Source organism: Lycium barbarum, chromosome 11, assembly GCF_019175385.1.
Source record: "Lycium barbarum isolate Lr01 chromosome 11, ASM1917538v2, whole genome shotgun sequence".
Classification (NCBI taxonomy): domain Eukaryota; kingdom Viridiplantae; phylum Streptophyta; class Magnoliopsida; order Solanales; family Solanaceae; genus Lycium; species Lycium barbarum.
The window spans coordinates 9,924,581-9,942,530 of NC_083347.1; the positions used below are offsets into that span (position 1 = coordinate 9,924,581).

A 17,950-nucleotide genomic window follows, 5' to 3' on the forward strand; every position below is an offset into this window, starting at 1 on the left:
TGCAAATAATTAAATGTGTTATATATGCGAACATAAATAAAAAATTAAATATAAGTTAAATAAACGTCACACATTAACTGAGTGGTAAATGTTAGATTACATACTAACTATTAAACTGCACAAGACATGTTATATATTCTTGGAAGAGTACATAAAGAAACAACAATTGTACAAGTTAAGAAAAAACATAAAAACCAACAAGCAACAACAACTACTGATTTCTATCGGGGCAGCGATTCTTGTTATGACCTGTTTGCTTGCACGTACTACACATTCTAGCCATGCGAGCAGGAGCTATATCCATTTCATTCCTCCTTCTAGTTGTACTCCGCGCTCCTGAAGTTCGCTCGTATTCAGTGTTTGCAATTAAACTGAAGGGAGAAGGTGGCCAATATGCCTCATCACCCAAACGGTGAAAAATTTTCACTGTACGTTTGCTTATAAAACCTGCAACTGTAGTACTTGCTAACATAGGTCTTTGGTTGAATTCCGCGAATATCACAAAATTTAATTGCATGTGAACATGGCATATGGTAGTTTCTCCACTTTCCACACGAACACTTTTTCCCTTCGGCAGAGACTTTATGTATATTTCCGCCCTTACCTTCGTGTGCAAATGTTAGAATCTCAAAGACCCCTTCAGTTGCATTGTATTGCTGCATGTCAGTATGCTTTAGGGACCTCTCCCAGTATTCATCAAACTTCTTTTCAACAGCGCGCGGCCAAAACTTTTTATCCGCAATCAACAAATCAGCAAGGGTGCTTCTCTCAACAAACCGATCAACAAGATTTTTAAACGTATAACGGACCATGGCAGTAACGGGCAATCCACGAGCTTTCTTCAATAAACCGTTGTAAGACTCGGAGACATTCGTTGTCATAGCCCCCCACTTATGACCGTTGTCCTTATGCAATGTCCATTTTTCCTCCGGAAGAGCTTTTAACCACAAATACGCTGGAGATGACATTGTTTTGATTTGTTCCATCTTCATTTTATACTTCTTCTTCTGGTGCTCTGTAGCCGCCAACCACATTAGCTTCTCAAGGTCACTACTGAGGAACTTTTTATTGAAGTTGCTTTTCAAATGCCGAACGCAAAACCTATGGTGTGTGGATGGTGGTTGTAACCAATCATGTGTTTGGACACATTGCAAGATTCCCCGATGACGGTCAGAAATAAGTCCAATTCCTTGTCTCTCAGGAACAATATGTCTCCACAACAACACAAGGAACCACGTCCACGACTCAAAGCTCTCACGTGCAACAATAGCATATGCAAGTGGAAAAATGTTATTGTTTGCATCAATTCCAACAGCAATTAGCAGTTTCATCTCATACTTACCATACAGATGAGTACCGTCTATTGAGATGACAGGCCTGCAACTTTTGAATCCATCGATGCTTGGTTTATAAGCCCATAACAAAAACTTAAAGATGTGTTCACCTTGCATTGTAGTTGATTGGTGCTCCCACTCAACAACGGTCCCCGGATTGAAATATTTTAAGGCAGCCATGTATCGGGGCAATGTCTTGAAAGAGGTTTCAAAATCACCAAATGCCATTTCAATAGCTTTCTTACGCCCCCTTTGTGCTTTTCTATAACTAGGAGTAAACAAATGCAATCCTTTTATTTTTTTTCTGAACTGACTTAATACTGATGTATGGATCGACCATAATATATGGTATTAACATAGTAGCAATTAGGTGACTATTCAAATTGGAATGATCCGTTCTGTAATCATCCGTCAGACAACTGTGGTGGAGATCCGCTTTGCCTGCCTTCCACATACCACTTGAAATTTCTCTAAAACGGATCATCCACTCACACCCCAACATATGACGCTTGCAAATAACCCTCCAAAATTTACCTTTGGACTGATCACAAATGAACTCTTTCTTTTCTTTGAGACAATATTGTCTCACTGCGCCTTTCATTTCCTGTTTGTTCTGAAATAACATACCTAATTGCATAGTACAAGGAAAATTATCAACCCCTTAAAAATGGTCCAACAAATAAAAAGATATTCATTGTCACCATACTAACCTGATCTGATAAATTCAGGTTTTTTACAATCCCAAAGTACAGATCGAATTGGACCGTCATCTCTCATGAAGGCAAAATCATCCGGGCCTTCTTCTGTGTTGTCCAAATATGGAATCGCATTAGAATGGTAGCTAACGTTACCATCACTCGGAGTAGTAATGTCTTCATAAGAATGACCATCACCATCAGATGAGTGATCATCGTCTGTTTCTGTGTGATCTAATGGGATATCACTATCTGACTTATCGGAGTGATCATTAGCTACGTCGTTATTGCTCACAATTTGTGTGAGCTGAGTCAATACGGGGTTTTCTTCAAAATCGTTACACCTACATAAATAAATAAAATTAAAATTTAAAAAGATTATATTAACCCCAAGGACAAATTAAAAAATAAAAAATAATCAAAATAACATGCCGATTACAAAATGAAAAATAAAAATAAAGTTATATTATAAAAATAGTACATGAGAACTAAATAACATGTTGTATTCTTTTTATTTTCCATGGATGAACAATGAAAGAGGTTAGTTAGAATTTGCAGTATAATAATTTACATAGTTATCCTGAAAGTTATATTATAAAAATAGTACATGAGAACTAAATAATATGTTGTATTCTTGTGATGGTTAAACGCACAAAGACATTGAATAGAACGTAAATGAGAAAGTTTTCATAAAACATCGTTATATTTACCTTTCTGTAAATGACTCTACTTGAGTAGGGTGATATCGAACTATACTCCCGCCACCTAATTCAGTTGTATCTGGAGCACTACTGGGTCCAGGAATAGCCATTACTTTAAACAAGATACAAGCTATTTGAGTGGTTAGAATACTCACGTCGGTAAAACTCAGTCTCCTCCCAATTGAAGAGCTTTGTCCAGTGAATACAGGTAAAGGCCCCTCAGTCATCCCATAAGAGCTTCTTGTTGGACCACCAAACTGTTGGGCCATAACTGCGAGGCTAATAGGCCCAGACGATGCGAATGCCTGAAAAGGCCCCTCACTTCTGATTACCGCTGGTGATTGAACCTCGGGAGCAGACGTCGATGAGCTGGACATAAAATCTATTATTGGGTGATATGCATCATCATCTGCAGGCATCGTTGAGCTGGGCATATCTTGATCAAAACGAACCTCTTCCTCATCAACCAACTGGTGATCCACGGGAGCTCGACCCCGTCTGTTACCTGATTGGCGTCCTCTACCACGCGCCGCAGGTCTTGGTACATTAGGACGTTGATGACGAGGCACTTGCACAGTAGGCGGCTCAACATACTCTGGAGGTGGTGTATAATATGGAGCGAAACTCAACATCGTCCCCAGAGAGGCAGCAGCATGGACTCTGTATTAATGTGGCTAAACATCTCTGCTATTTCCTTCACTTCATCAGACTTGGTTGGATCTTGGATAGTCTGCTGAGCCAACCTGTATGATTCTTGATGTCCTAAAGCCTAAAAAAAAATTGAAAGATGTGATAGTGGTCTAAGACACATATAAAGACATCAAACATCTAATGGAATGTAATGTACGTACCATTGCCTCATGCCTGCCTGCCATGTGTTGGTATCCTCTATCCACTTTATGCGCAGGATTTCCTATGAAAGTGCGCGAGTGACGTCGATACCAACAAAAATACTCTGATAGTGACTCTGGGTCTTGAGTTTCATACTCGGCCATAATTAATCTTTCTCGATGATTTACCCACAAAAAGTCTGTTTCTGTAAAATATTGTTGATCCTCCACTTTTATAGCATACCGCTTGTCACGTTTGTAATGAAAAGGATCAATCTCAGCACATAGACCCAGAATATGCTGCTTCCTACCAAACTGTCTGAGGACGCGGTCTACCATGTGCCACACTCGATAGATCCCACAAATAAGGGGAACCTTCGCCATCCAAATATCTCGGCCACGCAGACACCACTCAGGGAGTCTATTGATGATGGCCTCTGAATAAGGCTGCCACACAAACTACGATAGAAAGAACATAAAATTACATGATAATAAAATAAATAAATTACACATAAGCGTAACTATTATATCAAAACGCCATTAACAACCATAATTATGATAAAATACCTGGCCATCTATTAGGTTGTCCAATACATCCCTACATATGGGTAAAACATCACGTGCCTCATTTTCGTGGGATTTACGATGAGTCCACCTTCGTGCAAGAGCCGTGTGTGGCGGAAGAGCCCTGCATGGTGGCTGCATCGGTATAATGCGCTCACAAGCCCAAACCTATATTAAAAAATTAAAATAAATACATAAAAACCTTATAACTATCAAATAGGACAATCAAATAAAATTATATAATTTTAAAGGTCACGTACCTGCAATAAGGAAATGAATCCACACACATCCTTGGTTTTCCTCAACGAAGCACGGCATAAACAAGTATACAAATATGACAATGCAGCCGCTCCCCAAGCTTGTCCACTCATTGCTCTAAGGTCACGCATGTCAAGCAAATAATCTACATTAAGTAAGTCACCGGACTTATCCGGAAATATTGTGCCGCCACAAAGCCATAGCAAGTACAACCTAACCCGCTGTTGCACATCAATTTCTGGGGTCTGATCTGTAATGTCATCTAAGCCTCTAATATATTCAATTAATTTATGTACTTCTAACCTACTAACACCATTAAAACAATCCAGACCGGGTGCCCAACCAGTAAGCTCATGGATCAATTGTTGCCACCCACCAATATCTATATATCTAGCATTAAGATTATTCAAAGGATAACCATCAACAACCAAGCCAAACATGACCTCGATATCTTGTAATGTGATGGTCGCCTCACCTGTACGCAGATGAAAGGTGTGCGTCTCAGGACGCCATCTCTCTATAAGTGCAGTGATGACTGCCCAATCATATGATACACATCCTACCTCTATTACTCCCCTAAATCCACACAGGCCAAAGTAGTCAAGGATGCGAGGATAAAAAGGATGACGCCTCACATGCTTCCAAAATTCAGTATCCGCGCGGCGAGAAAACAGGCATCCGGTCGGTCCTCTCAAGGAACCATCCCACACAGCCTCTGATCGATGCTTCTCCTGGAGTGTTAACACATCGTACACTTCTGGCCCCGAATGTACGCATACCCGTGGAAACTCCATACCTTATATAAAAAAAAAATGAAGTCCAGATCAAGCTATTTGGAGTAACTCACTATTAAAAAAATATATTATATAAAAATCCATAACAAAATATATTGTATAACAATCCATAACAAAATATATTGAATAACGTGGAACTGTCCACGTTTCACAATTATGCCAAACTTCCGAGCATAGGGAAGAAATTACAGGTTCTGCAGTCAAAAATTACTATGGTAATGCATAAATACATCAAACAAAGCAACATTCACAAAATGGGAGGGAAAAAAATTTGATTCTTTATGACACATTTCACAATTCTTTTCTCCTATACCGAAAATGTCATCATCGGTCCATTATTGGCAATATCCACAGTTCCACAATATTTTAAGATAGTGATCTATACTTGTAAAACGTGGATTGATCCACGTTATACAATATATTTTGTATAACGTAGATCAGTCCACGTTTTACAATTCATAACAAAATATATTATTTAGTTATTCAGATCTTTTATATAAGAATCCACAAAAATAACAGCAACATAACAACAAATTTTATTCAGATCTTTTATATAACAATCCACAAAAATAAGAGGAACATAACAACAAATTTCTTCAAAAGTGCTACTAAACAAATCGGACCTTTTATATAATAATGCTTCTAACAATCATATTTTAAGTTCAAATTAAAATAACACAAATAACACAAACGTATTAAAATAACACAAATAAAAAATAACAATTAAGATATATAAGACAAACAGATCTATATCTACTATAAATATACAATATTATATGAGTTAGAAAAAATACCTTAATTTAAATAGCAATAATAGATAAAGATGAAGAAGTTGCTTCAAAAATTAAACTGTATTGCAGGGTTTAAAAAAAAAATAGAGGAGAAGGAAAAGGAGAAGAAGATGGAGGGTCTGTAAGTATTTGCAATGGAGGAGAATGGAAGAGAAAGAAGAGAATGAAGCGGCGGAAGATAGAAATATTTTAGGGCAGAAGGATCAGTCCACGTTATACATGTAAAAAAAAAATTTCGTTGAATCGTCTGACAATTAAAAAACAAATTGGGGTATATCGTGGATCAGCCCACGATATACCCCTTTTGGTATAATAATTTTTGGACGTTCCCTTTTAATAAAAACCATGTATTTTTATACCCTTTAGGCTCCGGACTCTGGCCTTTCGACTATTTGATCCATCATGGACAGAAATTTACAGTACCAAACATGAGAAAGTAGTGTTTGACTAAAATTATAAGTAATTCCTTCCAAAACTAAGTTACATGAACAAGAGATTTTGAAGTACAAAACCGACAAGTAAAATAGTAAATTATGTATACTGATAATGTAAAAAACTTTAATAGGATGATTTATGGCTAAGGTTGCGATAACACTAGGTTTTCACAAGAAGCGGTAAAACTTTTCTCATTTAGCCTTGGCGGTTGAAAGATAGTACGTATCTGGTGAGTGGTGAATTTGATCTCTTTTTCTGGGCGCTAATGTTGTTCTTCTTCTCCAACCATATTGCTAAAACTGCAAGAGACAAAACCATATTGGATCGAATCAAGATTGTAAAACCATACGCTACTATTTTGTCACATATATTGATTGCAAGTCAAGTCATAACTTCATGGTAATTTAAATGAAACATCGACTGTAATAGCAAGCAAATCAAATAACCGTGTTTTGTACTTTAACATTTGGACTAGAATTACTCGGAAATTTAATGTCGAAGAAATTTACCTGAAGACTACTAGTGGTCCTGATTTGTGAAAAGGAATAAGCAAAAGGAAAATTTTCATACAGAAAATTATTAGTATGTTTCTTCCTTTTTTTCCTTATCAAATGTTTGTCTTTCCATATATTTTGATTTTTTAATGAATATCTAATATAATAGGCCTAAAATTAGGACCCAGTTTGAACATAATGCAAAGATGACTTGTAGTTGGAGCAAATAAGCGTAGGAATTAAAACTGTTGACCTCGTACGTGCAATTAATATAGCCGCTCCCTTTGGATAAGCATGAGCTGGTTTGTTACATCAATATTACCATTGAAATTGACAGACTCTCTTTGCCATTAAGCAAAATGTGTCATGATATGTTTAAAATCAAATTTTTGGGTCATTTGGTTGGAGAATAAGTTTTTATGTGCTAAAAATATAGTTTTCCCCCCTTAAATTTTGCACCCGATAAAACCAAACACCGGCCATATAAAAAATTAAGTGCAAGGACGTAATTTTTATTGTTATAACAATTCCTTATTACTATCTCTTACCGGAACATTATTAGTTGCGAAAGAAATAATGTAGCAGTAACACTCTTGACACTTGAATACGGCTCATGCTAATTAAAGTGCATATAGAGTTTCATTTGAAACCACGGAGGATATATGAATGGCATTAATCTTGGAGAAATTTTCACACCATTAACACCATCACATATTTGTTGAAGCAAATTGGGAAAATTGTGTATTACACTTAATTAATTTCAGCTCTGCTAAGTACAAAAGTAAGCACTCCAGGAACCACTACAAGTTCAACACATTAGATGTCAACCCAACACAATTGACAAGAAGATAATTAATGTGCTTATAAGGAATCAATCTCAATTTTTCTATACTTTTTTTTTTTACTCAATCACCATACCTTCATAATATACTATAATTCTTCGTATTTTAATCTGAGTTTATCACCAAGGATAGCATGAGTTGTTGTAATAGTAAGAATCTCTAATTTCAAACACCTCAACCATAGGGCGCACTTGATTATTATTACAACAATAAACTCCTGGAACTGGCTGTTCTTTCTTGTCATCAGCAGGTTTGTCTTCATTCTTCTTTTCATCCGCTGGACCAACACTCACAACAGTAGCAAATCCAACTTTCTTCCTAAGTATATTCACCAGCTCTACAGTGTCTATTCCCACTCCTATCACTGTCAACAAGTTATTTGCTGCTTCTATACTTACATTCTCCACCCCTGCAATGTTATTTATATACCCATGTATATCCTAAATAAATAAACGATTTAAGTTATATACACTTTCAGTACTGTATGGTTTCCTCATGCTATTAGTGCAATTTAACGTAATGACATGTCAATTACAATTTTGACAAAGTTACCAATTAGTTCTTATATCATAAATATTTACTTGTTATTGTCATATACAAGTAATGTAACGTTGTTACCTGGTAAAGTTGCTGCAATTGTCTTGGCCTTATCCTTGCATGAAGTGTCTTGAACCAGGCAACAAAAAATACGCTTCCAATTACTTGGACGAGATTGACCTCCATTCACTGACACATTAACAACCACCTTTGTCTGACACCCCCAAGAAAAATAGCAAAAACACATTTTATCAGTAATTATACTAGTTAATAATTAAGCTACAATTTTGTTGTGCCTTTTAGCCTGTTCAACCAAACTTCTAGGAAGTCAAACGTGTTTATTTTAGAGAGTTGAGATATTCGGTCAAGTTTTTCAAAAGAAAATGTAAGTGTTTTTAAGTAATGACAGAAGTTGTTTTTCCTAAAAAGGTAGTTTTTCCGAGAAGTATTTTTGAAACCTTGGTGTCAAGCACAAATTGTCGCTCTAATATTGGTTAAAGTGTTTTTCAAATTTACTAGCCAAACACAAATTGCTACTCCTCAAAAATATTTTTTTTGATACACTTTCGATAGAAAACACTTTTCAAAATAAACAGATTTTGAAAATTTGATCAAACAGACTATTTGTTGGATATGCTAATGAAAAAGACTTATAAATGTATAGTAGTACCTTCATTGTTCCCTCTTCTTAAAACTTCTCCTTTGGAATTTTTTGATTGTCTTCGACACTTAGGAGGTTGTGAGTTTACAATTTTGATTGATCTTGTCCTCGTATTTATACCTAAATCACGCGGAAAAATCTTACACTAATTATATATTTCTAGGACTATTCAGACAGCCGCCACGGCATTACATCGTATAAATTGTCGCAATCAAAGATATTGTTAATTACATTTATAACTAATGATAATTTGTCTCATTCATTAGTAGGACAAAACAGTAGTTACATGAGGAATTAAGAGATGCAAAATATTTCTAAAACGATCCCTTTCTAGCTGTAAAGACTAAAGAGTCACTCCATGCTGACTTCTCTTATTTTGTAGAACGTTGGAGTATACAATTTTTTTTACAAGTCTTCTCTTCTTTTTTTTCTCTCTATTTTTTAAGTTTTCCTGTGCACAACTTTTTCCCGCGGTGTTGGTTGAATGTAGAAGAGATTATCAGTTACCATCAATTATTGGGTAGAATTCATAAATAGCTACTAATAAAGTCCTATAATTAAAAATAGTTCTTGTCGTGGGATTTTGGACATTATTATGAAACTTTATTGTTAGAATTTTAAACTCGATGATAGTAGCTATATTTAAAGAACAGAGTCCAAAAATAAAAAGTGAACGCTATTTAATCTTAATTATTCTTCCATTAAACTAAAGCATAACTTCTCATTACACGGCCTAGTTGGTGTATCTTGCTACTTATTGTGTCTGGACATGTAAGTTGTTGATTGTTTTTTTATTTCTCTATTTTACCCCAAGAAGGGCTGTGGACTTGCCCTAAAAAAATAAGATGACGAATTGATCATCATTAATTGTACCAAATAAAAAGTCAAGAAACTCAAACTATTGAACTTTGGTTATGAGTTAGAGTTGGAACTTTCTAGTAGGTTGACTTAAGGGCAAAGCTTATCAAAGTGTTCATACTACCGAGTCAGTAAACGCTTTGTATACTTTCAAGTCTTCGGGTTTAGTACTACATTGTATTTCAATTTATTCGGTGATGTTTGATTGGGAATCGTTTTTTTTTTTTTTTTTTTTTTTTAAATCTTCTTTATATAATTTCTGATTGTAGACATGACATAAGATTTTTGTAACCATAAAAGCATGTCACTAGAGCTAAATCAGAAAATTAAAGGTAACTATTTTCAAATATAGAATAGTATTGCTTTCTGAAACAGGCTAATAAATAAAGACTAAACAGAGACACAAAATAGAATATTTTCTAACTGTTGTCTGACTTGAATATGTTTCTTCCTTAACAATTTCCTTTTATGTGGCGATAAAACCATACGTTGGTCAAAGTGTTTTCATTATTTTTTCTTGTCATGGGACATGCATAGAATTGACAACCAACACGTTTGACCTCCTCAAAAGATAAAAACTTGTTCAACTAGTATAATGGCTCTAGGTCAAAAATACCATGCCTAACCAGTAAAACTCCAAGTTAGACTTTAACTAATTCTGTCGAGTGGAGAAGAAAAAATTAGTGGAAATGTGGAATATTGTACCTACACAAATGGTACACAATTTTTAGTGAATTTTAGGCCCCGTTTGTCCATAGATATCAAAAAAAAAATTACTTTGTTTTTGGAATTTTGTAGTTGGAGTTGGAGTTGTGTTTAGCCATAGTTTTTGAAATTGTAATTTTTGGTGTAATGTAGTTGTAAAAAAGTGTTTTTAAAAAAAAAATAAGTTTTTTGAGTTTTTGGTATTCCGGAATACAATTTCAAGTTGTATTCGGAATTCTCATAGCCAAACGCTGATTCCGGAAAAAAGTGAAAAAATTTCAGGAATAAAGAAAATAATTCTTATGGCCAAACGGGGGCTTAAGAACAAACATAAATCTGGATTTTTTCTAGAGTAGCAGTTAATGTTCCACCTATATTTAGCTATTTCTGATAATTTAAGATGGTTACTAGAGAATTGATAAAGTTAACCAGTGAATGGAATAAAAGTGTTATCAGCTGTAAAATTTTGTTTTTGTATGATAATCAACACTGGTGTTTTTCCTATGGCAAAGGCCAAGGTTACCATTTACAATTTTAAAAGTTTTCTTTCTTAGTACGCCTTTATCTCCCTCTTCAACTTTATGAGTTGTATGTCCTTTAAAATCTTCCCCTAAGTCTGAGCTATCTAACACAAAGTCATTTGAATGTGGCATAATGATAAACGTTTAAGTTATATACATAGACGGTGTAAAGAAATTTTACATCATCATGTTATTTTTATTTGTTATAGTAGATAATCTATTTTATTTTTAAAATTATAATTTTCATATGTTAAAAGATTTACTTGTAGATTTCATCTAGGCAAAATGTCTTATACTGGCCGTACATATAACATAAACTCACTTGATAAATCCAGAAATAAATTACTGGGGTAGAAAAGATCCAGATTAGTAACGCGTTGCAGTCTCTTAATTTTATCTTATTTAAGGCTATTAACTACTAAAGTATGACTTGACGCTTGACTAACCTCACGTGGTATGGACCAATACCACTGAATTTTAATGTACAACTTCAGGAACATTATCTTGTTAAATAATGAAATATTTAGAATTTTTATCTTTCTACCAGATCTCTTATACGTGTGGGACAGGTTATGGCCTTTTCATGATTAAATAATGAGAAAAAAAATTACGTGGCCTTCTAATTATTTGACATCCATTCAACTCGAGAAATTTAATTGTGCATGAGACACAAATATTACGTGGCAGACATTGGTTGTGTGAGGGACCTCTCATATTTTGCCAAATGTTTTTCCTGTCCCACTTTTCAGTGAGAGAGAAGAATGTGGAGCACTCACGTGTGAACCAAAGTCTCCCATCCCTAGCAGGATTCTCTCTCCTCGTATTTTGAACTATCTTCTTTCTTTTATTTCTTTCTTTTTATTTGTGAGTTTTCATGACATACAAAATAAAAGCAGATCTTATCAATGGCGGACCCAGAATTTTGAATTCGGGGGTACTTGATAATAATAGAGAAGTAAAATTATCACTTTATGGGTGCTCTATTAACTATTTATTTCTGTTTCCTTTATATTTTCTATACAGCTATACACTCCGTGACTGAGTTCAAATTTGCTAGTGGGTCCGTCCCTGGATCTTATTCTCTTTTTTCCCAATAAAATTCTTCTATGTTGATGTCAATTTTCTTTTATGTATTTGATCCAAAACGCGGTGGAGAAGATCAAGCTTATTCAAAACTGGTTATTAATAGCTCAAAGCCGTCAGAAATCTTACGCGAACAATCGTCGATGAAACTTGAAATTCAAAGTTAATGATTGGGTATTTTTGAAGTGTCGCCGATGAAAGGTGTAATGAAATTTGGCAAGAAGGGCAAGCTTAGTCCCCGGTATATTGGGCCTTATAAGATTGTGCGTAAGGTAGACCAAGTAGCTTATGAGTTAGATTTACCTTCAAATTTGGAGTCAGTACACCCAGTATTTCATGTGTCAATGCTTCGTAAGTGCATTGGAGATCCTTCCAGAATTGTGTCTGTAGATGATGTCTAAGTTACTGAGAAATTGTCCTATGAAGAAGTACCCATTACTATTCTAGATAGGCAGGTTCGGAGACTTAGAACCAAAGACGTAGCTTCAGTTAAAGTCCTGTGGAGAAACAATAATAGGAAAGAAATGACTTGGGAAGCTAAGGAAGATATGAAATCTAGGTACCCACATTTGTTTACACTCCCAGAGGAGCTCCAAACAGAGACACCATTATCCTCAGGTATGTGATGCTTCTTTGAATGATTTGTTGGTCGTGTGTGGCCAATATGGATATTGATGTTGTAACCCTGTGAGGCACTGTATATTTTGTCTTGTGCAACAGAATGGTAGTGGTACAATTACAGGGGAAACTTTGGCGAAATTTCTGTAGCATTCCTAAGAGCTTAAAATTCGAGGACGAATGTTTTTTTTTTGGGGGGGGGGGGGGGAGAATGTTACACCTCAAAAAAAATCGCGTCGTTTGCGTCGTGAGTAAACCAACATAAGTTCGGAGAGGTCATGGAACCCTTATAAGGTTAAAGCATACTCTTAACAAGTGTTAAGCAGGTGTCTAAAGGATCTGGGATCGAGCAAATCGAAGAAAATAAGTTTGTCAAAAATATAGGAAAAATTTGGCAGACTTTTGGACAAAAATTTTGGGTCAATTTCAGAGAGGTATATCTCCTGGGATGTCAGGAGTTTTGAGATGTTTCAAGAGCCTAAAATGAAGTTCGTTGAGTGTAATTTCCAACGCAATAAACTATTTGTCAATACAACATCGGAGTAGGGAGTTATGGGCATTTTAAAATGGACTGTCAGAAGCCTGCGAACCTACGCGAAAATTCTAGAAACTACTTAAAAGGCCCACCAATTTTGGCCCATCAGCCTAACCCGATTTGGACTACTATATATACCCCCTTAAGTCACCTAAATCACTTAATTTTTCACCATTTCTCATCTCCACACCTCTCTAGAACCTCCCACAACATTCATCTAATATCCAAACCCCCCTAAACATATCCCAAATCCTCTAGAACATTACTCCAATTTCTACAACGTGCACACATATTCCTACAAGTCTATATGACAATTTTGGTCATTTTTATTTCATTTTTAACATAGCCCCAAGTCCTAGGAGGTCCTAGAAACCTCTCCAAGCATATTCCAACATATTTCCAAGCCCAAACCAAGGATTAAAGTGAAGATTAAAGTGGTTAAGGGTTCTAAGTGAGGTCTACACTTGTCTCCTCTTCTCGAAGATGTTTGGGTGAGTATTTTTAAGGTGGAGTAACCATGGAATTGAAGTGTTCTTGAATTTTAAGGTAATATTTCCTCTTAGTTTTATGTTTATGAGTTTGTTTGGTAATTATGTTACGATTTGAGGAGAAGAAATTTGGAGGAAAGTTCAAATATGCATTTGATGATATTTTGAGTTGTGAGTTAACTTGAGTTATAATTATTAGTATGTTTTGAGCATAATCTTGTTATGAGGGATAATAATGATGTTAAGGAATATACGAGTGTATAAGGGGTTGTATGAAGTTTTTGTTATGGATTGATTATGAAAAGAAGTTTTAGGATTAAATTGAGTATAGTTTGAATGTAATCTTTTGATTATGGAATTATTGATGTTTTATTGTGATTTGGGAGTTGTTTTGAATATTGAAGGGAGTAGAGGATATAGGGGAGATGCAACCCGAATTTCGGTAAATTCTGAAAAAAAGTTTAATTTGAAGGCTTAAGATAAGCATACGACAATAAGCCTAACAATAGTATGAATGGTTTTATATGTAGATTGCGAGACCAGAAGTAGGTTGGAAAGTCGAGAAGTGGACTTCCAGGTATGTTAAGGTTGTTCCTTCTTTTCTTGGCATGATTCCGTAAATGGTGGGAGCGTAAAGAACCTTATGACTAGAGATTTGTCAAAGTAGAGCTTGCCATATTGTGGCATAGTTTCCGAGTGTTATGTTGTTATTTCTGAGGGGCCATATACCCTCCCTATGTCCTTGAGTTTATAGAGAGACATAAGAGACATGTTACGGTATCAGAGTTTTTCAGCATATGCATGATATACATATATATTTTTCTTTAGCCTGGCCACTTGGTCAGTGAGACATTTTCTTTAGCCTAGCCACTTGGCTAGTGAGACAGATTGCCTGGCCTACGAGTCAGTGAGACAAATTGCCTGGCCTATGGGTCAATGAGACAGATTGCCTAGCTGACGGATCAGTGAGATTTTTTAGTTACCTGGTCACTTGGTCAGTGAGATATATAATAGCATTCTATTGCATTTCATATGAGACAGGTCAGGTGAGATATTCAGGGCATTCTTTTGTAACACCTCGTATCTTAGAACTCATGTTAGACTCGTAATGTTTTAATGTTTTAGAGAAAAATTTGAAAGTTTGTACTTATTACGAAAGTGGTTGACCAGCCTACGTCGGACACCCGTAACTCCTTAATTAGTTGATAATTTGAGAAAACTTAAAACATGAAAGTTGTATCCCTTTGGAATATATTTCCAACGGTATCTTATGAAGCTCAAACGGTGCCCTGTGCTAAGAGTTATGCCTGTTTTACTATCACTGGTTGGAGCAGAATTTTCAGATTTTGGGTTACGTTTTTAGCCTTTTCCTACTCGAATTGGGACTCCTTATTTTATTATTGTATGAATTAAAAACGTCTCTAACACTATTATAAACCCTAAGAGACTATTATTTTTCTCTCTACCTCCATCCCTAAAGAACCTAGACACTTCAATCTTGCAAGAAACTCATTCTTGCAATCAAGAAAAATCAAGAAACCTTCAAGAATTTGGTTTAGCAATCTAGTTTCCTAAGGTTTCCTCCAAGGTAAATATTTTAATCAAGAACCTTTGTATTCTACAAGATTTATCATTTATAAAGAATAGAATAAATCCATCCATCCCGTTACCATATAAAAATCAAGAGTTGTAAAAAGTTGGAGAAAACTCTAGTATCTTTCTGTTGAGATTCATTCCGACCAGCCATATTAATTTGGTTTTTACGGATAAACTAACCGTTGGAGCAAGCCCAAATTTTAAATGAGTGTTCATAACGCATAAGTCTAAAATATTAACGGTGAAGATTGGATTTGGAGGTCCGTAGCAGTACCCTTTGAGCCACGAACAGTAGCTACGAAAATCAGTGAAAATCCTCTCAAGGTTTCCAAATTCAAAGCTTTTGGAATTCTTCTTCAAAGATTCAGACTTTTCTTCAAGTTTTGGAGCGATTAAGGTATGTAGAGTTACTATCTACGTGTGGGAACATCATTGTTCTTCCCTACGCCTCTTAATCCATAAAGTATGAAACTTTACAAAACTAGGGTTTCTATTCTATACTATGCTCATGATAACCCTAGGTTCATGTCCATGATTATATTATGTATGAATTGCTATGATTCTATCATTGTGTTCTTAATAACTCCATATGATTATTGAGAATCAATCCGTAATCCATGAAAATCCATATCTCGTATTCCAAAAGCGAACAATATCACATTTTAGCCCAATAAATATCACGTGAAACTCATTAGGATTAATATATATTGGTGTTTGTGTTACTTAGGTGTGGTATCAACAGCTATGACAGGGGACGAAAAGAACTAATTGGAAGTTGTGGGTGAACAGATTGACGCCGTGGAACTAACGCGTGTGCTCAGGAAGAGTATGGGGCAGGCTATGTTGGGTTGGGCTAACATCATCCCATTGTAAAATTATCTTGAGCCCAACCCATAAAATTTTGGACGGGTTGGGCGAACAATCACCTTTTGGGCCAAATTTGACACCCCTAGCTGCAACTTCGGGCTTTTTTTCGTCTTTCTTCTTATCCGGGCCAACGCTCACCAGTTCCGCCTGCCCCATACTCTTCCTGAGCACACGCGTCAGTTCCACGGCGTCAATCTGTTCACCCACAACTTCTAATTGGTTCTTTTCGTCCCCTATCATAACTGTTGATACCATACCTAAGTAACACAAACACCAATATATATTAATCCTAATGAGTTTCACGAGATATTTATTGGGCTAAAATGTGATATTGTTCGCTTTTGGTCAAATTTGACTCCCGAGAATCACATAACCTTTTTAACTATCTAGTTATTAATGTGGGAGTTTGTTCGCACCCTTAACAATTTTGACTGAAATTAATAAATAACTGAAAGGAGAGAGTTGAGTACCAGGCTGAGAGACAGCTTTTTTGAAGGCCTTGCCCCGACATTTCTGACCACACCCACTCAAATATAATCTGATAACCACCTTTTGCTGCACAATTTTATGAACATAATGTCAATAGTTAAATTACATATGAAAAATTACACAAAACAAATACGAATACCTTCATTTTTTTGGTCTGATGGAAATTAAAATTGTGTAGCAATAAAATTCAGTAGGCAGAGAGAGTGTGTGTGAGAGAGAGAGAGAGAGGAGGAGGAGTTTGTAATATTCAGAAATGCTAGCAAATTGCAATGGAGAAAGACTTATACATTCTTGACTATTTATAGACTCAAGTCCTCAAGTAATTCGAAATAACGCGTATATTGAGTAGATGACTTGACTTAATTGTGATTGTATGATCCCAAACTGTTGTTTAAATTAGGGATAGATAATACATAAGTAATACACACGCCCACAAGTACACATCAGCGCCACATTGACGACACATCCGATATTTACGATTTTTATTTGCTTTTGGCATGCCATGTTGACGACACGTAAGATATATAACCAGTTTTACTTTCGTTTCCCATGCCACGCGAGCATCACATCAGCGACACCTTGACGACACATAAGATCTTAACAAAATTTACAAGATTAAGGGATCAGTAATAGACTGTTTGTAATATTAAAGTGTGCAACTGATTGTTTCGGATAAGCTTGAGGGATAATTCATATTTTTCCTTTTAAGTTATTGATTTTTGGAAGAATTTCTATAACGATCAAGTTAATAATATAATAATAATGACAAACTTACATATATAACTATTTTCTACGAGGATCTTACCATTAGTAGCTAACCATTTTCTAAATTACAATTCATAGTTTACTTTTAAGCCAAAACTGTGTATTTCGCGTGTATTTGGGTGAGACTCTCTCCTTGCCCGCCCAGGTTCGAACCCAGCCAACAACATTACTTTCTTACATATTTTTCCTAGCTTCTTCTCCTTGTATTTTGAGTGTATTTTCGTCATATGTATTTGGCTTATATGTATTTGATGTCACATGCATATGACGAAATACACTCAGGCCAAATACATATAGATACAACTATGAGTCAAATACATATGGCGAAATACACTCAAATACAAGGAGAAGAAGCTAGGAAAAATATGTAAGAAAAGAAATGTTGTTGGTCGGGTTTGAACTTGAGCGGGCGGGTGAGAGCCTCGCCCAATAACCACTTTAGCCACTCCAACTTTCTATATTTTGGTGTAGCTACGAATGGTAATTTAC

At 35.6% G+C, this 17,950-nt stretch overlaps 2 protein-coding genes across 3 annotated transcripts; both read right to left on the reverse strand.

Annotated features, from left to right (window-relative positions):
* Nucleotides 1-3,355: 3,355 nt before the first annotated feature.
* Nucleotides 3,356-5,762, reverse strand: LOC132618005 (serine/threonine-protein phosphatase 7 long form homolog). Its single transcript, XM_060333072.1, has 4 exons — nucleotides 4,385-5,762; nucleotides 4,128-4,292; nucleotides 3,582-4,019; nucleotides 3,356-3,499 (listed from the first exon to the last, which is right to left on the reverse strand). The coding sequence occupies exons 1-4, from the start codon at nucleotides 5,174-5,176 to the stop codon at nucleotides 3,356-3,358; spliced, it is 1,539 nt and encodes a 512-aa protein (XP_060189055.1). The 5' UTR covers nucleotides 5,177-5,762.
* Nucleotides 5,763-6,746: 984 nt separating this feature from the next.
* LOC132619177 (disease resistance protein Pik-1-like) lies at nucleotides 6,747-16,961 on the reverse strand. 2 transcript variants are annotated; one of them, XM_060334133.1, is made up of 5 exons: nucleotides 16,836-16,961; nucleotides 16,678-16,762; nucleotides 8,946-9,056; nucleotides 8,357-8,489; nucleotides 6,747-8,147 (listed from the first exon to the last, which is right to left on the reverse strand). In XM_060334133.1, exons 3-5 carry the CDS (start codon nucleotides 8,949-8,951, stop codon nucleotides 7,858-7,860), a joined length of 429 nt encoding a protein of 142 aa, XP_060190116.1. In that variant the 5' UTR covers nucleotides 8,952-9,056; nucleotides 16,678-16,762; nucleotides 16,836-16,961; the 3' UTR covers nucleotides 6,747-7,857. The 2 variants fall into 2 exon arrangements, with proteins under 2 accessions (XP_060190116.1, XP_060190117.1); XM_060334134.1 differs by lacking the exon at nucleotides 8,946-9,056 and having other exon boundaries at nucleotides 6,747-8,178.
* Nucleotides 16,962-17,950: the final 989 nt, after the last annotated feature.

Bases quoted from the DNA above. Each gene is read 5' to 3' on its own strand.
- LOC132618005 (XM_060333072.1), bottom strand. From the start codon at position 5,176: ATGGAGTTTCCACGGGTATGCGTACATTCGGGGCCAGAAGTGTACGAT. The intron at 4,293-4,384 runs GTACGTGACCTT...TTTTTAATATAG, and splicing joins GATTCATTTCCTTATTGCAG to GTTTGGGCTTGTGAGCGCAT. The intron at 4,020-4,127 runs GTATTTTATCAT...TTTCTATCGTAG, and splicing joins ACAACCTAATAGATGGCCAG to TTTGTGTGGCAGCCTTATTC.
- LOC132619177 (XM_060334133.1), bottom strand. The intron at 8,148-8,356 runs GTAACAACGTTA...ATAACATTGCAG, and splicing joins AATTGCAGCAACTTTACCAG to GGGTGGAGAATGTAAGTATA.